We start from the raw sequence: 27,411 nt of genomic DNA on the forward strand, positions 1-27,411 counted from the left end.
CTTGTCTTGATGTAGCAGTGGCAAATTAGACATCTGATTTAACCAGGTTATAAAAATTCAACGACTTTTTGTACTCTCTTTGGGCAGCCAGAAAAGATAGTTTCTGCTCAATACAAATTTTTAGAATTGCCTTCTCTTCTTTAAAAGTTGGGCACTCTTGGAAGCAAACTTAATGTGAACCACTGCAGTTTACACATTTTCTTCTACAAGTGATTAATACTTTAATAAAACTGTGCTGTTATAAACAGAAACTTGAAAAACTAAATATTTTCTAAATCTGAGAAGTTATGACAAGATTAAACTGTTAAGGTAAGTAATTTTTGTCTTCACTTACACTTTACGAAAATGTATTATTATTAAAATCATGAAGTAATCCTGAAATACAACTGAAAATTATTTGCAATTTTACATATTATCTACAATTTAATGAAGGAAATAAAATTAGTAATTTGTTAAGAAATTAGTTTCTTTACAATATTAATTTATTTATACCATTTCTCATGTTTGTTGTTATTATTGAATCACGACGATAATGTTTGTTTTTGAGCCGCGGAAACCGCCCTTATCTCGATCTTTCAGCTGCGTATCAGACCAGACGCACGATTATTTTTGATCGATGTTGGGCATATCGGGAAAACTGAAATTTATTGGAAAATTACAATCATCGATCCGCGAACCAAATGGCAAATTTTTATGATAATACACTGACGATTGAAATTACGTGAAGATCGGTTAAATACCACAATCAAGTGGAGAAGAGTACAAGCAGAGAACTCGTAGAATCATTTTGACCGAGTTTATGTAGCGGCACCAACATTGCGATGAAGATTTATTTGAACGAATTCTGGCAGACTTACATACCGGCGTATTGGCTTCACTGAAATATAGAAATGCTGGAATGGGCACTAGCGTTAGAAATCCGTGCCAACAAAGATAGCTGATTTAGAGGTATACCTCTCTTTGTCTACCTTCAAAGAGTTTGTGACGAACTTTCTCATCACAAATCACAAGTTAAATTTCATAATTCAAGTTATTGTAGAAAGTTTTTATAAAAACATTTATATGATACAATGATTAACTCAACATTTATTTAATATTCATAAGCATTGAAATTTTTCTATTAATTAAATAGAATTATGAGATTTTATCACTTAATATTAACTACAATTAAGTTTTATGAATCACTTTCTGAAGGGACGGTACGTTAGGTACAATGCGTCTGCGCTGCACTGTGCGTCAAAGAAAACTATACCTCTAAATCAATCTGTCTCACGTTCGTTTTCCGCTCACGTTGGACATAGGCAGTGCCCATTCCAGTATTTCTATATTTCAGTGATTGGCTCATAAATATGTATGGAGGTGAACATCCATAGTGGTAATTAGGTGATAATTTGTTTGATCTATACATTATTACATAAATAACAAGATCTAAGATGTAAAAATACGGACAAAGTAAAATACTTCATTTCTCGGTAGATAACCGGATAGATCAATAGAACTTCGACAAGTAATATTGAAACTCTTCTGACGTGTAAAGATGAATCCATAACATGGATTCATGATTATTTTTTCTCTATTGTAATAAAACATCGAAGAAACTAAACAGAATTGCGTTTAAATAATTCCAATCACCCTTGGGAAGTGTTCAGTCTAATCCGTTTTTGGTCGACTGTTGACAAATACGGCATCAACAAGCAGAAAGCTGTTTCATATCTAAAACACTGTGTAAAATGTAGTGTACACGACCTATCGAGATGTTTGCAACATCAGTCGACGATCATTTAATATGGGATTGTGGATTTTGTGATGAATTTGTTCGTAGCGGTATTTGGTTGTCCCAAGCGATCATCATCTTAAATAATTGTATCATCACAATTAAATTCAGCAGTTCACTTTTTACAGTCGAAAACGAAAGGAAAGAATCGTTTAAAGTGGAATTTAACTCTTTTTTAACGTCCATCGGGGTTAAACCTTTGAAAATAAATTGCATTATATCAGCGTGAACTATCATATTATCCATTTTTTTTTTCCAGAAAATGTCAAAACTTTTTTACTCAATCGCCACAAACAAACAAGTAGACGCACGTATCCTTTAGCTACCATGCCGGTAGCTATGCCAACTACCTATCAAAACTCTATGTAAAGGATCATACTTAACAAATACCGTAGTTGTTTGCTCGTTCTTGTGTCACCTATGTCATGCTGAGAATTTTCCGAACGGAATCCTAGTGTTGTATATTATTATTTAAAGCCCAAGTAAAGCATCTCTAATTTTTGAAGGTCTAATTCTAAATTGTGCAAGTCCAGCTTGAGTGATTTTGTTCAAAATAATTGCAGATGCAAGCTTAAAGTGATGCAATTAATGGACCTATATAATTCTCAAAAAAAAAACCGTTTTGTGAACATGAATACTAGAGATCTTTATTCTGTAAAGTGATATAACATGCCATTTCTTAACCATTAAGCAAACTCTGATAATGTTGATGGGGTAGGAACAGACCTGTGTAGTTTAAATATTGTATATTTAATACATTTATTTTACTTATTGTTGCAAATAATAGATAGAATTATTTTTTAACTGCTCAGGTTTTTCCCAAAATATTTCAGTAATAAAGATGTAAGCATTCTGAATTTGTATTAGAACATACATCTGGAAGGATCGAGGGAAACTATAGAAAAGTCTCATATGTTTAAAGCAAAATTACAAAGTACAAATAAATAATAGAAAACAATAAATAAATAAATAAAGTAGAAATAAAAGTAAAATTTGTTGCAGTCAACATCAATAACATTCGAACTATGTAAAAAATTACAATAAAACTTTAATCAAACTTAATCATAAGTGCCAAAGTTTTCTGTTCTACGTTGGATATTATGAAAACTTTGAGAGATATGGTTCTGCGTCTTGTTTTATTCAATTTTTTAGGTCAAAAAACATAAGAAACCACCAAGTTTACTCCTTATATGTATGCCTTAAAAATTTTAGTGTAACTTCATTTCTCCGAAGGAACTGAAATCCAGACAAAATTTTTTACTAGTCATAAATCGATAACAAAGTGTTTTTCGTCATATGTTTTGTATAAACTTTTTTCCTTATTTCAAACCCTAGAATCAGTTCCCACATTATTTCCCTTTCCTGCTGAATCACTCTGAATATAAGAGGATCTTTAATACAAGAGGATTTTATGATTTTGCTGCATAATGTAGAAAATTAAGAAAAACATCAATGTATTACACTGATATGAGAATATATAATGTACTGTCTCAAGAGGAGAAAAACTGATTTCTCATAATTAAAAAATAAACTTAAAAAACTCAAAAGTTATATAGATTGTATAAAAATTATATTTTTTTAAAAGGCTGGGATTTTTTATTGACATGCTGGTTGGTGTATTACACATTACTGTATACCTTTGCCAGGGGAGAAATTTTGGTCAATACTTTAAAAATCTACTAGCATTTAATACTGCTGCTAGTATACAAAAAAGCTATGTTGAATGTTATAGCGTTTGCTGTTATATGTAAAACAAAACAAATTTAAAAGAAATGTAATAAATGATAACCCACTGAAATGTTAAGTTGATGAAAATTACAAATTATTATTTTTGACCTTATCAATCGTAACTATTTATTAAATTTAAATTTTTTTATTTATCCTTTGGTAGATTATATAAAATTTTTGACATTTTGTAGAGAAATAGAGGGTAAGTATTTGAAATTGTACATGTTTATTGGGGAGGGGGACAAATTCAAATTATTCCTTTATTTTTATTTACATTTTGCAAGGAAATGGGGACTACATACTTAAGTTTGTTGAACAGCTTAAAAACAAAATGTAACAAAAAAATGATAGTTGAGGTCAAAAAGAAGAGTGTTTAGAAATTGCTATTTGATTATTAATTATTTGCCTGTAATAAATGGCTTGCAAAAAACCTTAGAGAATGATTACTCTAATTTCTTACTAATGCTAGTAAAAAGGTTAAACATACTATCAGTAGGAAGCAAGAAGCTTTCAAGGTCATTTTGTAATATAAAATCAAATAGATGGCATCTAACAAAGGAAAGACAGTTTTGTAGTTAGTTATAACTAACTATATATATTCAAATATTTCAAGTTTTCATGTGTAAACAAATTTTTTGAGCATATTTTAAGAAAGAATAGGAAAACTATTAAAAATACTATCAAAACTTTAATCTCATTAGTTTTAATTTTTAGGGCAAGAAATATCCTAGGTATAATTGTTACAAATAGGAGGAATGATGTGGTGTGCTATTAAGGGAAGCTAAACCCTATAAACCCACTACTCTTAAAACTGTGGAAAAGGCAATCAATAGACTATTTATGAATAGTGCCATTTGGCTACAATCCCTCTGTGAAAGAATCCACACAGTTTAATGTTGCCTAGTGAGACAGTAGCAAAGGGTGAAATTTTAGATTTTAGTAATTGTGTGTTTTTGCACGTAGAAATTGGATTTACTAATGCCTCTGATGTTTCTTGAAGAGCAGCCACATTTTGTTATGTACATAAAGGAATTTATTTATTTTTTTAAATGTGTATTATTTCTATAAAACTAAACAAAAATAATCAAATCTTACATTAATACCGAAGTAATTTGTAAAAATACAGAAAGATGGAAGTACTGTTTTAACTTCTCTTAACATCAGTACCGTAAATATTATCACTCGTTCGTTTGAAATAACTCACTATCAATTACGAAAATGAGAGAAATGTGATCGATTCTTGGAACACCTTCTGAGTTGCGCTACTCACATGTAAACATAACCTATATTATTTTTAGACGATTTCCTCTCATAAATTAGTGCGCTGTGTGAAGTTATGGAAAGCGTCGTTTATTTTTGTCGTAAGGAAGTTAATTTTTAAATAGTACTGTAGTTTGAAATTAACTGATTTTGCCATAGCGTAGAACCAGTGATTGTTGATCGGATAATGTATATTACTTTGGGTCATATCAAATTTTTTGATGGAGATACTAGAACTCTAATTAAAAATTATACTATAACAATACAGTAACTTAATATCAAAGTATATTTTTGTTTGGGTAGCAGTAATTTTAATGTATCTTTTATGTTTTATTATTTGGGTAGTTGAACTCAAATTGAAATTTGAGTAGTTAGTTTGACTGGATAAAAAATATTTCATCATCATTATGAGTCTTTCAAAGTTGTTATTGATAATGATTGCACTGCGTGTGATATACATGTTTATTGTGAGATCTTACTTCGTGCCTGATGAATATTGGCAGTCTTTAGAAATTGCTCACAAAACTGTGTTTGGTTATGGTTATGTTACATGGGAATGGAAAGAAGAAATTCGAAGTTTTTTTTATCCGTCCTGTTTTACAGTGTTATACAAAGTTCTTGAAATTTTACACTTGGATTATGTTGGTCTTTTAATAACACTACCAAGATTAATTCACATTATTTTATCTTCAGTCGCTGATGTGTATTTTTGGCTGTGGTTGAAAACCATGCTGAATAAAACTGCAGTCATAAATAGGAAAAAACTATATTGGACTTATGGAATGTGGATAATGTGTTTATTTGTTAATTTTTGTTCCTCTCGTACATTAACGAACACTGCTGAATTAAACTTTTCTACAATAGCGTTATATTATTATCCTTGGAATGTTAAATTCTGTCAGAAGAAACAAATGTTTATTTGGTTTGTAGGTCTTGCGTGCCTTATACGACCTACTGCAGCTATTCAGTGGTTACCACTGTGCATTTATAATATTGTATCTAATCCAAATCCTTTTAGATATGTTTGTACTGTTTATCTTAATGTAATTTGTAAAATTGCACTTTTTTCAATTTTAATTGATCTGTTGTTTTATAAAAAACTAGTTTTGACTCCACTTAATTTCATACTGTATAATGGTCAGTATAATGTTGGAATGCATTATGGTATCCATTCATGGTTTTGGTATATTATCATTGGAATTCCAGTCATGTTAGGTCCAGTTTTCATTTTTTTTTATTTTATTGTTTTTAGAATAAGTAAATTTGCCGGTTTTTGTTTTTATAAATATATTTTTAGATCAGATGTAACTGGTAGAGAAACTTTCAGTAAAATAGACATCCTTTTATGTTTTACTGTTATATGGACAATCTTCTGGTACAGTGTGGTACCACATAAAGAGTTCAGGTTCATATTGCCACTTGCACCAGTTATGTTTTATCTGTCAAGTATATGTTTGGATTTACAACCCACAAAACATAGATTTTACAAAATTTTATTTGTTTCACTTACTTTAGGCACAGTTATAATAAATGTTGTAGGCCTTGTATACTTGGGTCTTTGGCATCAAGTAGGACCATTAAGTGTGATCTCAAAACTTGCTATTATTGCTAAAGAAAATCCTAAAGAATCTAATTTCTTGTTCCTAATGCCTTGTCATTCAACACCTTTATATAGTCATATTCATGTTAATGTAACAACCAGGATATTAACTTGTGAACCAAATTTAAAAAATGAACCTAATTACAAAGATGAATCTGATATATTTTTTGATGCTCCTGTAAAATGGTTGGATGAATATTTTTCAACAAAAGATAATTGTACCATTCCATCACACATAATATTTTTCTCAAATTTAAAACCTGTTATTAAAAGTTTTTTAAGTCATTATAAGTATAGTGAATCAGACATATTTTTTAATGCTCATATTACTCAAGGACGTCAAAGTCAGTTTATTGAAATATTTTTTACAAACAAACCTACTGGTTGTTTTACTTAACAATATTTTCTTATGTTTTTATTGTCATACAATATTTTTCTGGTAGAATTTTATCATTTTAAATCTTGTTGATTAAACAACCACACTTTTAGCAAACCTATTTTTGCCTGATTTATTTCACCTTTTTTGTTTTTTGTTATGTATGTTTTGGTATTACAGGTATTGGATAGTACAATTTCTGGGACATTATTAGTTTTTTTTTTCAGGACATTGTAACTACTTTGGCCACCAGAATAAATGGTATAATTTCTAACTATAATTTTTTACTGATAGAAATAAAATTATATTTTTCTTAATATTTTCAAATAATTTTTAAGAATTAATTTTTGATCATTTAAAAACTACATATAGTAATCCTGTATATTCATGATTTATCTATCGCCTTCAATAAGCAACATTTATATCATGATAGAAGTGGTGGTTGTAGAACAAATGAAATCCATAAAATCTTTTTTTTTGGCTTGAATAAAATGCTAGTAACTTACTGTAACATATTTTATATTTTCATTCATTATGCATCTCATTTCTATGTATAGAAAAAATATTTTTGTTAAAAAATTGTAATAAACTTAATTGTTTAGATATTTATCTCTTTTCTTTTCTTTGTATAGAAGTTGTGAATGGTACTGAACTTAGGGATCTGTTATTTTAAAGGATTCCAACACTCAGATGGTTTCATTTCTAATGTGTCAATTTTAATACAATTTTTAGTTTCGGTACTTATTGGATGAAAGTATTTTGGTTAAATGTGACTTTTTTTACATTTAGAAATTTTTTTTGTGGGGAAATAAATACTATTTTTATACGTATTTTAGTTCAAAACTACCAAACCTTAAAACATATATTTTTATAAAATTACTTCATGAGTTTTTTATAAAACCTCATTTCTGTCATATTCAGTTTTTTCTTTTTTTTTTGCATAGATCCCCAAATATAATATAATTTTTCTCCTTTTTGAATATATTATAATCCTTTATTTATGACTCTTTACTCCTGGATCCCAAATATAGATACACATCTGTATTATGAAAAATCTTTTCACTATATCCTTCTTGTTATTTTTTTTTCTTTTTTGGCCATCTTTTTAATTATTAAATTACTCAACTCAACTAATTATTTTCTTCCTGAGGTATTTTGTAAGTTCTTATCATTTGAGTGGAATATTTGTTAACACCATTACTATTGCGCCACCTAGGTTGTAAAGCTTATTTACAAAGTAATCTACTAACAAACATAGCAACCAAGGAGAATGTGAACTGTAGTAATTTACACTAAGTACAACCAACAGACTGAATATATATTCTTTTAAAAATTTAAATGAAGGAACTAGCACGAAGGAACTATTTCTGTAACAGAATTAAATTTTGCAAATTACTGTATAGAAGTAGGCAACATGCTCTGAAGAATTTTTTGTCAATGTTATATCTATATCTATATCTATTTGTTTTCTTACAAAATTACCAATCTGTTTTTATTAAAGTGATCAGGAATAGTCTTTTTTACTATTTAATTATAGATATAGGTTTACTTAAATGTTTAAAATTATGTCTTTGTTATGTATGATTTTCACTTATTATTTACTCTGTCTCCTCATATTATTTAATTACTTATTATTAATAAAAGTTATTCATTCATTTCCTCTTGTATCTCCTTTTGCTGAGATTTACTTTTAATTTAGAAATCATAACAGCTTTTTTTTTGTTCTTTCATACTTGTTCCAAAAAACTATCTCATACATTTTATCCTTTTATTTAAACTGAAATTATGTAATCATGTAAGTCTTAAGTTTTGTAAGCATAGCTTTAGCACAAGTTTGAAGAGATGTTTTAGATGCAAATGAGAAAACTATGCTATTAGTATCATAGTGGTATGAAACGCATGGTTAGTCCATGCACACGTATGGGCTCACCTGAGTGAGGGTTTATGGGCCTTTTTGCAGCAGAAGAAGAATTAAAAAATACTGTTTGGTTGTATTGAAAATAGTAAGTACAATAGACAAGACTGTGAAAGAATGTAGAGTGATTGAAGATGGAATATTCTTTTATATTCTATCAGTTCATTTCCCTCCTCAGGCTTTATACACCCTCTTAGTTACACCAACATCCAGATACAAGCATACTGAACTGCTGCAAATCAATCCCACTACACTTACAGAAGGTAAACTCGTATTATACATTTATGATACTTAGTACATTTCACTAATTTTAGTTTGGTTTTAAAATCACAGTTTAACCATTACATATTCTGTTTGATAATTTTTTGTCTCTTGGATTCACTGCTCTTTATTAGGTGCATTTATACAGATTTTTTGACTGATTTTTATCTCATTGTCTACATTTGTGGAATTGGCCATTGTATGTAAATATAACATGGACTCTGGTCTTTCCCAAGTTATGTACTTGAACCATCTACCTGATCCATTCATCTTACTAGCTGCTAGCTATGGACCACAGGTGCAGTCTTGAATCCATCTAAATAATTTATTTGTATAATGTTTAAATTTGCACAGTTCATGCGTGAAGTTTTGAACATGTTGTGATCTTTCTAAAATTTAGAATAGTTATTGATATTCAGGAGCTTTACATATCTGTAGAAGGTGAGGTCCGAAGAATACAAAGATCATAATTTAAAAAACAGTGGTTACCAAAAGTTAACTAATTGTTTGAAAATAAAATGTTTCAATGAAAGCCAATAAAGATTTTATTTAAAAAAATTTATAATGTTTGTGTTACGATGGCATTACACAAACCAAACCTATCCTACTTTACATTTATTATCATTTATCAAGAACTGATTGATAGTATCAACAACATGGAGGAGGATATTAATGAACTGGTAGATACCAACTGATCATTGAATAATGAATGGGAGGAACAATGTGATGAGAACTATTAAGTGAATAGTGTTTGTAATTAATTTATTATTTTTACTTAGTTATGAAATCACATTTACAACATTTCCTACATTTATTACTTTGTTGCAGTTATTACATTCACTAACATAGATAAATTACAAAACCACACACACAATACACATACAGAAATTTACATTTATTATGTATTATACATTTGTTAAATTCATCAAACATAAGGTAGATGTAGGTATTTAATTACCATTCTTTTTATTATTTTATCTTGCCATTTTACTTTACCATCATTGTTAAAATATTTCATATAATTATTTTGATTCAAACAGCTGCGTTTGGTCATTTTGTTATCTTAAATTCTGCAAATTACTAACATTATTATTTTGTTTATTGACTCTTGTATAGCATTTTATATGTGCACTACCTACGTTTTCAGAAGTTGTATATATATGTGTAGCATATGAATTTCTTAACTAATCTTTCTGGGAGCCATGAGTGTTGGTGTTTTAAAATACTGAGATTTTAATTAAATAGCGTTTTTCATGTTAGGCATTCCTGAGAAACAGTTATAAAATATGTCTACTAAAGAAAATCCTCCATCATCAATAAATAGAAAAGTGTAATTAAGATTGTTTTGTTTCACTTAATTTTTAAAAATTTTGTTCATTTGTGGAATTCACTATATTCATGGCGCTTCTATCAGCCAACCTGCCGTTTTTACCTACATCACCAAAATTTAATTTAGTTTATATTAACAAGTGCCAGTTGAAGATCACTATGAAGATTTTTGTAATTGTAATACTGGGTAATCATGTTTGGAAGCTAACAATCTGAATGTGTTTCCCTTCCAATGCATTCCCACAAAATTACCAGGACATCGGATGTTTTCTATAGTGGTTATATATAACCACTTCTCCTTATTCTCAAAAGAACTGAAACACGAAATTCCAACAGCAGCATTAACTTCATGAGTGAAAAGTATTGTACAGATTTGCTGATTCAAAGAGGGACAAATTCAGCAGCAATAAAATTTATGTAAACGTGCTTTGGAAAAATCAAATATTAATATCTTAAAATACTATCTAGTTACCATAAATGTTTGGAAAAAACCAAGCAATCTATGCAGAACCATGTTAAATGAATTATCCGATAGTATTATATAATGATAATATAGCAATCAATCAGTCTCATCAATAACAGCACACATCATTCTACATCAATGGTACTTTCAGATGGTATTGAAAAATATACTGAAAATAACATAGAAAATAAAAACATTGAATAAACTACTCATGAGTAATTAATATTGAAATATGTAATATTTTACTTGTTCTGTAATAAAGAATTTTGAGTAAGTAAAATATTACTGTTTATTTTGTTAGTTTTCCTTGCTTAGAAAATTACTAGTTAGTGATAAGTTGCCAGTCAGACTTATTTTGATTATTTCAGACAAAACTGTTAATAAAATGGTAGTAGTACCATTTATATTTTGTAGAGATTGACCAGGGGCTAAAAACAAAATGTAGCTGCTTAACTCTCTTTTGGGTATACACATTGTCTTACTACTGGATTCTGTTTTGCAGTATACAAAATAATTTGCTTTAAATAAATTATAATTTTTAAATTCGCCCTTATAATTTGACTGCAGGTCTCTCATAAGAGGCAGATATCTATTTTAGTTTCTGTTTTCTCTCCATTGCAATGTATGCTGCTATACATTTTTCTGATAACCTCAGGGTGAATAATGATTTTCTTGAACAGTGGAATGGGTTTTACTCAATAGTTGATTGCTCAAATACCACAACACTTGTGATGTTTCTCCTGCACTTGGTGAAAAATACTAACTAAATATTATTAAAATAATTGAATTAACTGCTTTAGAAATTCTGTCCAAATCTATAAAACTAAAAATACAGTTTATCATAGTTTAATGAACATCCATAATTGTTGTGATTATTATTTTTGAAAAGTTTGACATTCTTAATTTTCTAGAAAATTTGGTAAATCTGTATACAAACTTTGAAATAACTGACATTCATTTCTATATAGAAAAAAAAAATAATAGATTTGCTAAAGAAGCAGCCTGCCTTTATTAATTCATACGGGTCTGTCTTCACACTTGAATTAGAGGAACAGGTTTATGACAAAATTGAAGAATATTGAGGATTGTTGTGGAACATTGTTCATCAAGATAGTATTAGTAGCCTAGCCACCCCTCTTCACACTGAGCTGCTTAACTCTTTACACTACACCAAGAACACTACGCAATTTACAACATTTAAGCTTACACAACAACATCTTACACTATTTCTTATTACACTTACACTTGATGGTATTGCGATACCTTATGAAACACAACCATAAACCAACATGGAAACTATCATGCCAATAGGTGGTGGATTGCTCTATGTAGTAAGTCTCAAACGATGTCCTCTGGATACTAGGGTGAACCCAGTTGTATGCAACCCTAGCTCCAATAGATATGTCCTCTGCTGGAGTGTTCCATTAAATCACTGGTACTTACAGGAGCTGTATGGAAGTTCCAAACTCTTGGTGGTTGTTGGTCCATTTGTAAAAACCAACAAACCGGAGAGTTTGAAGAAACTTCGACCGACCTTGTCAGCCAAAGATCTAGCTAATAATAAGAAACGAGTAAAGTTATTGAGGGGGTTAAATTCTCTGTATCAGGTTCTTGGTGCTGATACAAAGAGGAAGGTAAATCCTTTGCTAAGGTTTCTCCCTTGCTGATTAATAAGTGCATCATCATAGCTTGTGGTTCTCTGAAATCTGTAAAAAAAGTTAGAAGTGGCGCCTTCCTGAAACATCCCTGCAGTCACAGTGAAGATACTGGCGCCATTTAAAATGAATATCTGCAACTTATATCTTTCACCATATTCCAATATCAGTGAGGATGAACTGACCTGACTGTTTTGACAGATTCCTTTACTCTGTCTAACATTTTGATGCATGGGGCTCATCATGTTCTTTTCGAGGCACTATAGTTGATTGACTGAGAAAGAACTTAGATCTCTGCTTATTGGTATTTGCATTTATTTCACCTTCAACAGGTAGATTTTCCTGCATTGTGTTCAGCAACTCTACTCTCACATCTTACCTGTTGCATTTCCAAAACCTTCTTTGGAAGTCGTTGCTATCTCATTCGGTAGTAGAGATTTGCCTCGGAGTAAGCCATGCAGATGTGTGGTTCGAAAAGCAGACTGGATTAGATACAAGCATTCTTTTGGCCACTACAACAAGAGTGGTAGTGCGATCCACCAATTGCCAAGTTTATACACATGATATGCGATAGGGAAAATTAATTTTTCCCTTTAATATCTGGAAAACCAAGGTGGCCTACTGTTCCATGATGGGATGAATGCGGTGAGGGATCATCGCAGGGCTTTATGTAATTTCAATCGAAGACCTAGAACTGAGTTGTAGGCGCCTTTGGCAATGCAAGGGCTGTGTCGTTGACTGTTTCACTGTGCTAAACAGAAATCATGGATGAATTATGTCGATACCATTTCTTGGTCAACTCAATCATCATTTGAGAAAAGTTCAAGTCATATGTGGATTAGGACAGTCACCACAGTCGAATGAATTGGAAAACATTGGCATCCTCATCACTGGGTCAATTGATGTGGCGGACATATTTGGTAACTGGATTAGTACAGTTTCACTTACATCATCATACTGTCCTGAGTTTATGAAGTATATGTTGCAGATAGAAAATATTCCATTTGTGATTGGAGACTTGGGAAATTAATTAAACATACCTTTCTCTTTTGATGAGCTAAAATATGGCTTGAATAAATTTCATGAACACTTTCCCTGGAAGTGATAATATCAGGTTCAATATGTTATCACATTACAACATCTTTTGTGTATCTATAATAGAATATTTACTTTCTGAACAGGTTTTTCCAGATTCTTGGTCAGAAGCATTGGTGATTCCCGTACTGAAACCTGGTAAAGATAAACCATGCCCATCAAGTTATCAATCTATCTCTTTAACCAGAACCCTGTGCAAATTGGTGGGAAGCCATCAACGAATGACAAACCGTCGTCTAGTTTGGTACTTTGAGAGAAACGCCCTAATTGCCCATGAACAATGCTGTTTCCGCCAATACAGATCGTCTATTGAACATGTAGTTGTCCTGGTATCTGTATTTCAAAACGCCTTCTTTCTTCGCCAACGCTTCGTTGCAGTATTTTTCGATGCAAAAGGCGTATTACACGGCTTGGAGGAGAGAAATCCTAAATAAAATAAATAAATAAGGTATACAAGGGAATCTCCTTGCATTTATCTGGGGTTTCCTCAGTAGTCGGTCCTTTCGTTTCCGAGTTGAAACGACGGTATCGGAAAAGTTTACACTAGAAAACCGAATACCACAGGGAAGTGTCCTAAGTGTTACTTTGTTTGCTGTAGCCATAAATATTACATAACAAACTGCGGGCAAACCCGTTATGTGTTCTTTATTTGTTGATGATTTTTCAATTTACTTAGCATCTGGAACTTCAGCTACTGGTGAGAGAGATTGCTCCAAAACACAATAAACCGTTTAGAATCGTGGGGTAAAACGACTGGATCATATTTTTCTCTGCAGAAAACGAAATCCATTTGCTGCTCACGCTTGACCCTCAACTGTTTGTGGAGAGTGAACCAGTTGAAGCATGCACGCGGGTTAGATTTTTAGGATTGCGGTTTGACTAACGACTAGTAACAGTGAGTAACACATTTAAAGCAGCTGAAGGTTAAATGTTTAAATATTCTACGCATGCTGAAAATTCTATTTGATATTCGTTGGGGAGCTGATCGAGTATGCATGTTGCGCTTCTACCGAGCTCTAGTCCGTTCCTGCTTAGATTACGGCTGTTGGCTTATTCGTTGGCGCGGTCCATCGCTCTTAGAATGTTCGATACAATCCCTCATTATTGGTGGGTTTCGTTGAAGTACTGTGATAAGTTTATTGAAATCACCGGGTTGGTTTAGTGGTGAACGCGTCTTCACAAATCAGCTGAATTGAAAGTTGAGAGTTCCAGCGTTCAAGCCCTAGTAAAGGCAGTACTTTTATACGGATTTGAATACTAGATCGTGGATAACGGTGTTCTTTAGTGGTTGTGATTAAATTAACCACACATCTCAAGAATGGTCGAACTGAGACTCTACAAGACTACACTTCATTTACACTCATACATATCATCCTTATTCATCCTCTGAAGTAATACCTGAACGGTAATTCCCAGAGGCTAAACAGGAAAAAGAAAAGGTATGTTTACTGGTGGACAGTGGTGAGCCATCCCTTTGAAATAGATAAAACCAGATTATTTGCTCTTACGTATCTCATATTAAAGCAAAATTATTAAACCAAATATTTTTTAAATATATTATTAATAAACCACATTAAACCAAATTATTCTACCTTCGATGCAGTGTTCTTCAACCTGCATCTTAATCGATATCAGGAACAGCCGAAATCTACTGCTCTGCTAGGCATCAAAACTCATCGTCTTTTCTTAGCTCTAAATATACAATTAACTCCAGTTATTACTGTTGCTCCATGTTATTACCCTTCATGGTGGCCTTCTGTCGTAAATTACTGCTTTAGTCTCTGTCAGCATCATAAAAAGAATACAAAACCAGTTATATTTCGGGAAAAATGTTATAATATTTTAACTTGTGTGAATCCTGATACCATCATTCATACAGACGGCTCTAAAAACGTTAATTCTGTTGATTGTGCTTTTGTGAATGGCAATACAACATACATGTTTGGCTTTTCCAACATTGTCGGTGCATTTCGTTGCGGAGCTGTATGTTATTAACAAGGCCTTAAATATATTTAACTCAAATTTCGACATGTTCTTGTCTGCTCGGATTCCATGAGTGCCTTACAGGCGATTAGTGACATATATTTCAGACACCCCGTTGTCTGTGAGACTCGGTGTGTTATTTCTCAAATTACTCAGTGTAATACAATCGTGAGCTTCTGTTAGATCCCTAGTTATATAACAATTTCAGGAAATGATCGGGTTGATAAAAGGTAAAAAAGGCGTTTTTCCAGCCTCCTTTCACTAATTGCGTTATTTCTGATGACCTTTATCTCTGGTCTGTTTTCTGAAGAGAGTGGTCCGTGATGAGTGGCAAAGTGAATAGAATAATACCATCAACAATAAACTTCGTAATTTCACTACTAATTTACTGTCTGCTACAAGGACGACCTTATTGTTTTTGTTTCGAATAGCACTTAGTGCGCTCAACGAAGCAGAACATATGAGCCCTCTCTCTTCGCAGAAATTTTCTGAATAGCGAAGAGCTTGCTGTTTGGCAATAAGTTCTGCCGTATAAACACTTGCCATATCTGGCAGTATCCAAGAATGGGTTTCTCCTTTACATATATGGAGTATCCTACAGCGTGTTCGGTTTTAAAACCGTCAGTATTAATTAAAATTTATTCTTCGTAACCACTGACGGTTGATAAACGTTTTTGTTGGATGATTACTGCTGGTTTCTCTTTTATTTTCCCATGAGAGAGATTAATCTTGTGTTTACCATTGGTAACAGCCATGGCGGTATTTCTTTTGTAGAAGTTGCTAATGTGTCTGGTAAGGAAATTTCATATTTTCTTGTCAATTCATGACACCATATTCCGGCGGTCTGGAGTAGGTAGCACCACTTTCATATAATGCACCCAAAGGATGATTGTTAAATGTTTTATAGTTTATATGAATAGGAAAGGCCCATATATTTGCTGCATATCTTAACAATAGGATCTCTCTTTTTAATATAGTGCCATTATTCCAGCTTCCGACATTAAACTAGTCACCGGAAAGCGCCTGTGGCATATCTAATTCTGTTGTTACGTATTACATCTAACTTTCGTAGATGTGACTGTAACGGATGATTGTACAATGCATTTGTAGTTAGGGTTCGATTGAACCAATGCTTTATACAGCCTCAATGGTTTCTTTATCTGAGCCCCAATTGATGTTTGATAAACATTTAATAATGTTTAGGGCTTTCTTGCGTCTAACACTCAAGTCCTGTATATGTAATCCCTATGTACGGGATTTATCTAATAATATACCTAAAAATCGTACATTCTTCTTGTACTGTATTGGATAATCATCAATGGTCAAAACAGGACTTCAGTGTAGAGTTGAGAAAAGAAGTGAGGTGTAAGAAGTGTGCTGTGCACACTTCTGTAAAAATTAAAACCATTATCCCTTACACATTTTTTAAGTGCGCGCTGCAATTTTTTTATCGCTCGTTGTAATTTATATTTCACCATAACAGTAGTATTGCTCCAATTGCCAGATTATCAACATAAACACTTTTTTGCTGATTTTTACTGGAATGGTTAATATCAGTTTGTTGTTGGCGATGGTGAACAAGGTACTGCTCAATGGCGAGCCTTGTGATATGTAATTTTCCTACCTTTATTCTGATGAATAGTCATTGTTAATCCATACTTGAAAAGCATAATCGTTGATATAGTTGCTAAGTAATACTGGCAAATTGCCATGAATGCACCATTCATGTAGTTGAAGCATTATTCCATGACTCCAGGTCATCTCGAATGCCTTCTGCAGATCACAGAAGACTCCAACAATGCTTTCTTGTGATGAAACGGTTATATATGATATTCTCTAAATTAACCATTTGATTAGTAGTTGAGTGGTACTGCCAGAAACCTGCTTGATGTGACAATATAAAATTTTGTTTGTGTAAAATCCATACAAGTCGATTATTTATCATTTTTTTCAAACATTTTTTCTGAATCACACGTGAAGGAAATAGAATGGTAACTACTGGGATCTGTCAGATTTTTATCTTTCTTTGGAACTGAACAGTATGTGCCTTTTTCCACTGCTGCGAGTACATTCAATCCTGGCATATCTGATTATATACTTGTAACAATCTACATTTTCCAGTGATACTCAGCTGCTAATGTTGGACATTTCTTAAAAGCATTATATGATTTTTCTTTCTTTTTATAGCTTCACTTATTTCATCGTTCTGCCACAGAATAGGTCGCTTCTTGAGTTTCCTGGATGTTCTGGGAATATATCTTGATGCTGAGTCATATGTAGCATTGACATCTGTTTCAACAACTCCAATTGTTTCAGAAAGTATTGTATTAGTTGTGAAACTCGTCCAATCTGCCTTATCGAACAGCCATCTTTTGGAGATGAGATGCAATTTCCTTGTAGCATCAGTTGTAATTTGCACCAGCAAATGGATCACTTCCATGTAGATCTTCTAAAACTTTGTAAGTGTACCTTGGTTCTATCGATGCACTTATAAATGATAAATCTATACAAGACATCGATTTATCTCTTGCATTGAAAAAGGTTGCTGAACCATCATTTAAAATAATAAAATCAGAATTTAATAGGAACTTCCAATTCTCTTCCCCAGGGATCTACTCGATCTGACACCCAAAGAGAATTATGTGTATTCAAATCACTTACCAGTAGTATGAGTAGGGGGAGCTGAAATCTAGGTGCAAGTTCAAGAAGTGAATCTTCAGTGACTGGTTGTTCCCATGATTTTGTAAGATTTAAAAAATCATCCACTATTCTAGTTTTTCTAGATTTAAAAAAAATCATCCACTATTCTATAAGTTCTGGCAAATGATCTTAAAAGACTTCTATGCAGCATTCTCCATCTCATTTAACGTGCTATTGAAGTTGTCACCTTTAAATAAATTTCTAATTTGAGGTTCTACAAAGATTCTTGTTTAGTTTTGCTTCACTGATCTTTGGAAACTTATTTTTTAAGTAAGCAAATCCAAGCCCACTTCAATGAAGTGCTTTCGCAAAGTTTTTCATAAGCCTCAATTTTGTATGGAGTGGAGGTAAATAAACTTTTTTTGAACCAACAAGTGGTGCATTAATGATATTATTCTTTCCTGGAGTTAATGCTCTTTGGTTTGGGAACTCTTTCTGTACGTAATGATTTTTTTAAGTCTTTGCTGTCCCACTTGCAAAGAAAAAAGTATTTGGTGAAACCATGTTGAAGACCTAGCAATAGAGCAATTACTTTCAAGTCACCACAGATATTTCACTGAAATTCCTCATACTTTATTTTATCAAGCAGAAGTTTCATGATAACATAAGTTTCTTTCAGATCTGTAGTGTAAGCTAGTGGCACTGATGAAACTCATTCCCAGTGTGCAGAAGCATGGCTTTCAGACTAGCTTTAAATGAATCAATAAACAAACAACACTCCTCTGTTTTGCACAAGTCCATCTTCAAATACAAAAAATTTTAAAGTCATTATGCCTATTTCTAAAAACATATACTTTTGTTTTGTGGTGGAGGAGGTTCCAACCTTATAATCATGAGCCTAAAAGTTTTATTTTCCTTTTTTGATAAATTCAGATCTCATACAAGGTCACTGAGGTCTCCTTGTGTTAGCAAATGCAGTTCACCAGAGGAACATGAAACTGCATACTATGGATCAACCCTTACATCATCATTATCCTCTGCCAAATCTTTGTGTTGTTGATCATTGCTAAGTATATTTTCTGGTAGTTTAGGCACAGGTAGTTCTTCACTGTGGGCCACAGGCCTCATGGCAGATGATAAATTAGGGTGTGAAATAATGTGCTTTGATTTTGAACTAATGCCTGCAATATTAAGGAGATAAAAGTAGCAATTGATGGCATGATCTTTTGTTTCCCTCAAATCATTGGAACAGCAAAGTTCATCTGCCAAGAGCCCTTTCTTTGACTACCTTGTAAGTGGTCTGACAAAAGTAGTACAACAAATGTGAGGGGCCAAATATTTGTCCTGGTCACCAACTTTGGAGCCAAAATAAAGTTCATAACATTTTTTGATGAGAGAAGTAAAGTAACTATGTTTCTGAAATTTAAATGTTGCCTCACCACAACAAAAGTAGAAAAAGCTATTTTACTTATTATATATGTAAATGATTTATGTAGTGAAAAATTTATTAGTAGAGTGACAACATTTGCAGATGATCAGTATTAAATTATGAAGCTAAAAGTGCATTTGAAATAAGGGAAAGTACTGAAGAAGACCTTATCAAAATTAGGTGGTGGTTAATCAGTGGCTTGAGTTTAAATTTAATGAAGACAAATTAGTTAATTTTTCAATTAAAATGTCTGCCAGAAATGTTAAATGACATAAAATATCACAATTAAACTGTAAGACAAACATAAATTGTACATGCCAAACTGTACGCGCAAATATGGTTAAATATCTGGGAGTAAGTTTAGATGTGAATCTGCCTTGGAAGAAACATATACATAAAATAAAAAAGTCATATAAATTTTATTTTTTGAATTTTGTATAACAAAGTTATTAAAGAAGTATCATTCCTTGATAGAATCAAGATTAATGTATGATATAACTTACTGGGAGGTATGTAAAAAAATGATTTGCCTGGTTGGATTAAGGAAAACTGTGACAAAAGACCTTAATCAAAGAAGCACCAAAGAATACAGGAGTAATTATAGGTAAAAAATAGATATAATTGAAGTCCATATTAATAATTTAAAATATAAGCAAATGAAAATGTTAAGGTAAGAAAGTATAAGAAGATATTAAATACAAAACATAATTCACAATTAAAAAAGTGTTAATGTAAATTATTTGAATTTGTATTTATATTTATGTTGAACGAAATGCAAAGAATTCAGTGTTTTTTAATTAGTATTATTAAAAATTCAACAATAAAGAAATAATATTGCTTCCGAAAAAGAAAATCTTTTAACTGTATTTTAAATAAATTGATGGGAAGATTTTGGAATTGTTTGCTAGTTTATTAAGATGGCAACAATAGGATATAAGGTTCTTTCTCTTAAGCTGCAGTATTGTGCTGAATTACATGAAAACAGTTTTGTTATCTGGTTTGTAGAAATTGATTTTATTTTTATTTTTTTAAGAATAAGTAACTATTCTTTTTAAGTAAAGATTGGATGGTGTTGAATAGGAGGATTTTATGTCTTGTTTCACTCATTGCTATGTACTTATGTAATGGTTCATCTTTACTTCATTGCTATGAAATGTTGTTTATTGCTTAAATGTCTATCTTTTGGTTTTGTTGAAGTTTAGCTGTTCATCATCCAGATATTTTTCATGAAGTAGACAAACCAAGATAGGTAATTTCTGCTTAAAGCTACGATACTTGTTTGTTATTGCACCACTACTTTTTTCACTATTTTTATGCAAATTTTTTGTCAAAAAAAAAAAACATATTAAATGTATTATTACAATTTATTAAACAGAATATATATCTGTTAGCGAGCATAGGTCACTTACACAACATAACCTACCCTTATTGATATTGTTTAATAATCGTTACTTATGCGTACTATACACTATTTAACGTTAATTAGAAGAAGTTAGTGATCGAAGTGAGCATAAGTTATGTTTGGTTAGGTTATATTGATATTGCCGGTGCGTCCACCATCCCTTGGATGCACCGCCTGGATGCATCAAGGACATCAAGGATTGGTGTAGGAGATCACATGGCTTGCTGGATTACAATCTCATTCAGTTTCTGGCAGGTCATGGCGGATTTAGGGCGTACCTGCTCGGATTCGATCTAGACCACACCAACCTCTGTCTGGAGTGTGGAGAGGAGGAGAGTCCCCCTACACATCTACTTCAGATGTCCACGTTTCAGGTAAAAGCAAAAACAGTTATTACATACCCTGGTTTACGGAAATATGTTCCAGCCGGAAGACACTCAGCGATTATTAACGAGTGAAGAGAACAAGTGGACTGCTGTGCTCGATATGCTAGGAAGGTCACAGACAAGCTCCATGTATGGAAGGAGTTCCAGCAGAGAAGAAGATGTCGTGGGTGCCGGGCTGGACAGGTCTGTGGCTGAGTGCCTGGGGGCTCCTGCGAGTATGCGGGGGACGCCTTGGCGCATTATGGTCTTGGACACTCCGTTCCCAGTGCCTGAGCGTGTTGCCATCATCACTGAAGCAATGACTGATGGCTGTTATGGGTAAGTATGTGAATTGAGTGCATGTTTTGCTAGGTGTGTGTGTGTGCACATGATGAGTGCATGTGTGGTTGATGGGTACCTTTTTCGATAGTGCGGTTCGTGCTTGGTGTTTCTCTTCACGTGAGTTCTTGCAATGTCTATGTCTGTGTATTGGTGTGGTCTGTATGCATGCGGTGTGTGTGTTTGAGGAGGTCTCATGTGCCTGTGGGAGTGTTGTGCTTGGTTGGAAGTGTGTTTGATATCCTTTTGTGATATGTGTGATGGTATGGCTTTGATGTTTCCTTGTGGTGACCAATTGTGTGTGGGGGGAGTTAACCCCTCCTCGTAATAGTGCTCTACTAGCTGTTCCAGGGGGAAGGGTGCCAAGGGTAGAGGTTTAGTTGGTAGTGCACAGAAGTACATATGCACTTAATAACATTCTGCAAAACCTGTTAGCGAGCCCAACACTGCTTAGCACCCGTAAATGGGGTTAAAAAAAAAAGGTTATAGTGATATTCATCTGGAGGTCCTGGGTTTGAATCCTGACAAATTGCCATTTCATCTCATCCTCTGAAGCAATAACTAACAGTGGTACCGAAGGCTTAGAAAAAAGAAAAAAGTTATGTTGATATATGTACTATTCCTCAGTACCCGGAGTCAACATAATTTAAAGTGTTTTGTAGTTTTTAACTTCTTAGTACTATTATTTTTTAAAGTTTTTTTAATTTTTTTAAAATTATTTTTTTTTTTCATAATGCAATGATGAAGCACTAAAAACATAATATTGCTGAGCACTTGATAAAATACTCCTTCCTCCTGTTCTTCGTACTAATGATTCTTAAACAAAGCACAGAGATAGCAGTCCAGCTTGACATCATAATTAGAGAAAAAGGATTCCGTCATACCATCATTAAACTATACTCAAAAAATTGTACCCAAATAATTTTTTAAGATCAATATCATTTTATTTGATAACCCATACCATCTATAATTTATAAAGCAGAGCTGATAATTTATAATGCTATCAAATGCAGATTTAAAATCAACAAAAAATGGATAAACTTTTTTACACCAATCAATTTGATTATTTCACAGAATTTTATTTTAAAAAAAAATCCAAATTTCATTTAACTAGTTCATTCAATTCTAGAAATAAAGATCACTTTGTAAAAACCACAAAAGGAAGACTAACTGATAAAAGCTGTCTCTGGACCTTCATTTACTAATTTTTCCTTTACTGATGTTAGGAACATACTATTGAAATATTGATTGAGCCTATATGTACATTAGATTTATACATTTTACGCATTTATATACTTTTACCTAACAGTTGTTTTCATGTTAAATTCTACCTCATGTAGAATGAGGTAAATTTAATCAGCATGACTACTTGTGATTAAATTTTTTGAGCATTGGAATTTGTTGATAACTAATGGTTTTAATTATGTTGACTCTCCTTTTTATTATAATTAAAACATGTTTTTGAATCTGGTATGGTCCTGTAAGTACTACTACAGGACCTCAGTTTGTTTGGATACAAAATATTAGCTGTAAATATGATCTGTTGAATGTTTAGATAAGTTGTGTAAGATTGTTCTCAGTACTCGCAAGTTCAAAATGATTTCAACTTTCGCAGTTATACAGACTGTTTAGTTGAATATGCTATTATTATTTCCCTGCTGCAGAGATAAAAAGGGACAACATATTAATTTATTGTTTGGGAAGACAGTCCTTTCCAAATATTTCTTATGATTGATTTAATTCACAGCCACATTATCTAGGGAACAAGGTTTTTTTTTGTCCATAAATATGAAATACGGAGAAAAAAGTCACTTGTACTTACAAAAATAAGAATATTCACTTCTATTAGACTAATTGTCAGAACACTTTTTGCATTGCATCATGATACTTTGGCCTTTAAGTAAGGAGCTTATTTTACTACCATAATGTAAAGATTGAACCATTAAACTAAAACAGTATAATTTTTTAATGAATTTTTAATAACATTAATTAGATAAACTTGATCTTTCTTTACTATTTAAAATACTATAAATACTATAACTATTTAAAATATCCATAAATCTTGTAAATACCCGAATCAAAAATATGGTAAATGAGGTATAGGTATTCTAAGGTAACAAAAAAGGGGAACCAAAAGGGATATGTTCATCTACAACAGGGGCGTATCAGAGCTTTCATGTCAAGAACGAGGGAAATGTTAGAGGAAAGAAAGCTTTTCAGGCTTTAATTGTTGCTTAGCAGGATTATTCTCACAAAAATGAGCATAGTTTTCTTGTATGCCACCAGAAATAATTTATAGGACACATTTTCAAGTCGATAAACATAAACCACTAATTTTTTCTCAAAATTGTCTCTCAGGAATTTCAGTCTAGCCTAAATTTACCACTGGAGGAGAAATCAGGGGAAACTTTTTCACTAATCACAACCCAATAACAAATGTTTTCCAAACCCATGTTTAGTATAAACACTTTGTATTATTTTAATGAGAGGAGTACATCTAACCAGTTTACAAGAAACCTTCTGGAATACTGGTATAATTCTCTTTATTTTGAAATATATTGAAACATATATATTATCACATGCTGAAACTGGTTTTTCAAAACAATCATCTCACTACCACTTAAAATATAAATATAGTGGATGGTGTATTTAAAGAAAAATTAACATATTAATAAAAATAGTTTATTAATTGCCGCTAATATCACCTTTACAGGTTTTCACACAGTTCACAATATTATAAGAAAAATGAGTAGAACACAATTACAGAAGCATCATTTAATTTATTAATGATTTTAATAATCAGTTAAAGTTAATAAATTACGTACAAGAAAAAATTATTATGTATCTACATAAATAAATAAAGTTAAAAAGAATATTTAAAAGTAAATAATAATCTTTAATACTGAAGTATATTTATTCAGTTTTTCGTAATAAATGGACTTACTTAAATTATACATGTCTGAAAAATGTATCATCAAACTAGTAGTAATTAAATTTTTACATCAGAATGATTGCAAAACTTAAACAGATTTTCACAAGAATTCTGTTTTATTAAATTATAATTTTATTAATTAGTGTGTTATTTTTAGCACATTTCAGTATTAGTTACAATGTTTAGATATGATTTTAAAATATATAGTAAAATTTAATATGTTATCAACCTTTACTGAAATATTTTATATAATTATATACTACAATCATAGTACTGTTTTGTTTCATATCTTTATAAAAAAAATATTACATTATAATTCTAAATGACTAGAATTAATTTAAATAAAAATTATATTTTTCATTATCAAGGCATTTTAATATTGAAATTAAGTTAAAGCCAACATGACTTTAAAAAATAATAAAGCAAAGTCGGGAATAGGCATTTTAAAAATAATGAAAAAAAAATTATGTAAGATTTATGAAATGTAAAAATTGTAAGGTTATTATTAAAATATATATTAAATGTTTGTTCATTTTATCAGGTTTTTAATACAATTTAAAACTTTTAATTATGACTAGATATTCATTTTCATATGATTACAGAGAGAAGGTTATATGTGAATTTTCTATCACCATGTTCTATCCAGTTGTAGTAGTTATTTATCAAAGATTGAATGAATAATATAATTGATAAATAATTATATTTAAGTACTAAATAATAATTATAATATGTTACAACAGAACATATGTTATATATTTATTGTTACAACAGAACTATAAATGTTTTCAAACATATTATCTACTATTTTATTTCATACCTTAATTAAAATATGTATTTATTCATTGTAAATACTGATACCTTTCCTTAAAAAAAGAAATAGTTGAATAAAATTACCATAAACAGTTTATTTTTTACATTTGATTATGTACCCTGTAATTTTGTTTTATAATACCTTATTATTTATAGTAATGTACACAAAATTTATTATTAAGACGTTTGTTTAATTGATATATATTAATTAAAAAAATATCATATTTATTTAATTTTGTAATTACTTCTTTCCTTTTCCACCTTTACCTCCTTTTGATTGTTGCTGTTTACCAACCTGTTCTCCTTGAGCTGCTACTCCAGCACCACCACCTCCTTTTCCTCCCTTCCTCTTAGGTGGAACAGGAGGTTCATCTCCAGTTGCTTCTGGAAGACTTAACGGTGCACCTGTCTCAGTAACTGGAGGTGTTTGAGGTATTTCTTCTTGAACTTTTAATTTTGCAACATTCAGTGGTGGTTCCTGAGAAACAGCAGGAGGAGAAGTAGGTGGGGTGGGAGCAGTTATTGTTGGAGTTGATGGAGTAACAACTTGTGGAGAAGGTAAAAATGGCGTAGGTTGTTCTGGTGATGGTGGAGGTGTGAGGACAGATCTTTCTTCTGATGCTGGTACAATCGATGGTTGCTGTTGTGGAGTTGACGGTACTGTACTTGAAGGAACAGTTACTGGAAGAGATGGTGGTTCAATAGGTGTTGGTGAGGCTTCAGTAGGTGTTGGTGTTGGTGGTTGTACTGCATGTGGAAGAACAGGTTCTTGTGTAGCTTTTGATTGTTCAAGATTGGATGGAGGAATGGCTGCTTCAGCAGAAGATGGTGTTACCACAGGATTTGACAAAGCAGGTGGAGAGTCAGTTGGTATAAATGGTTGGGGTGCAGTGGCAGGTTTCTCTTCAGTTCCTATTGTTTTAGCAGTAGCTTCAGATTGTTTAGAATCAGTCTTTGGAGGCTCTGAAGACATGGATTCAGACACCTGATCTTTTGGTGAGGAAATAGGAACTACTGGTTCAACAGGTTTTTCATCAATTGTTGATACAGGTTTAGTTGCAGTTACTTCAGTCGTTTGTTCAGCTGATATTGGCTGGCTGGATTGTTTAGGATCAGTGAACTGTATGCTCGATTGTGTTGTAGTTGTTGGTTTTATTAACTTTTCACTGGATTGAGATTCTAATTTAAGTTGTTCAGGATGAGAAACAGGAACTGATTCCGGTAATTTTGTTTCTGGGACAGGAGGGATTGATACAGTTTGACTTGTTTTTCCCTGAGGTTGTTCTAGTGAGGCTGGGGTTGAAGTCGGTTCTAGTAATGGTGGAAGAACTTCAGTAGATTGGGCATCATTTGCTGCTGATTCAGCTGAAGATGGTGCTATTGAAGCAGATTCTAAAGGAGGTGTAACAGGTTTAGAAGAGGTTACAGCAGTTGAAACAGATTCCAAGGGTGATGGAACAGGCTGAGAAGAAGGTGGCATTACTCCACCTCCCTCTAAACCTGTAGGAGTAGATTCAGAAGGCAGTGGAACTGTTGCTGAAGGTTGAGTAGGCAAGGGTTCAGGTGCAGTTGCAGCTGATTTGGTAGCAGGTGAAACCACTGCAGAAGGTGTTGTAGATGGATATGATGGTGTAACATCTGCTAAAGTTTCACAGATTTTTTTCCATATATTGTCAAAAGAGTCCCTACCCATATAGTCAATATTACCTTCTTCCCAGCCCTGCCGCCTTAAATGTTCTTGAAGGGCAGTTTCTTCTTCAGATAATGGCGTTCCAAGTTTTATACTAGACAAAGCACCTGCCAGGCCAGCCTAAAAATAGAAAAATTCTCTTTAAGAAAAATTATATGCATGAAATCCTTCAAGAACCTTTCACAGTATTCAATTTGTTTATGAGTTTTTAATCATCCATTAACACTTAAGTTTTGCTTGATCTCTTTAAATAAATGATCAAAAATTGTTTGACAATTGTCTACACTTAATAATTAACTTTTAACTTATCTTACCTTATTAATAGTTATAAAAAATTAGTAAAAAACAATTTAATGAATAAAAAA

The 27,411-nt window shown here is 32.1% G+C and overlaps 2 protein-coding genes across 3 annotated transcripts in view; one reads left to right on the plus strand and one right to left on the minus strand.

Annotated features, from left to right (window-relative positions):
• The first annotated feature begins 4,775 nt into the window (after positions 1–4,775).
• On the plus strand, positions 4,776–8,373 carry PIG-B (phosphatidylinositol glycan anchor biosynthesis class B). The gene has a single exon (XM_075360507.1). It carries the CDS (start codon positions 5,170–5,172, stop codon positions 6,757–6,759), a length of 1,590 nt encoding a protein of 529 aa, XP_075216622.1. The 5' UTR covers positions 4,776–5,169; the 3' UTR covers positions 6,760–8,373.
• Positions 8,374–24,282: 15,909 nt separating this feature from the next.
• Gyg (glycogenin 1) overlaps positions 24,283–27,411 on the minus strand; it is a 169,967-nt gene continuing 166,838 nt past the window's right edge. For both annotated transcript variants that reach the window (XM_075360527.1, XM_075360518.1), the window contains one exon: positions 24,283–27,166. In XM_075360527.1, the coding sequence (XP_075216642.1) occupies positions 25,598–27,166 (1,569 nt within the window). In that variant the 3' untranslated portion in view covers positions 24,283–25,597. The remainder of the gene's footprint in view (positions 27,167–27,411) is intronic.

This window comes from Lycorma delicatula, chromosome 1 (assembly GCF_047948215.1).
Source record: "Lycorma delicatula isolate Av1 chromosome 1, ASM4794821v1, whole genome shotgun sequence".
NCBI lineage: Eukaryota > Metazoa > Arthropoda > Insecta > Hemiptera > Fulgoridae > Lycorma > Lycorma delicatula.

Bases quoted from the DNA above. Each gene is read 5' to 3' on its own strand.
- PIG-B (XM_075360507.1), top strand. From the start codon at position 5,170: ATGAGTCTTTCAAAGTTGTTATTGATAATGATTGCACTGCGTGTGATA.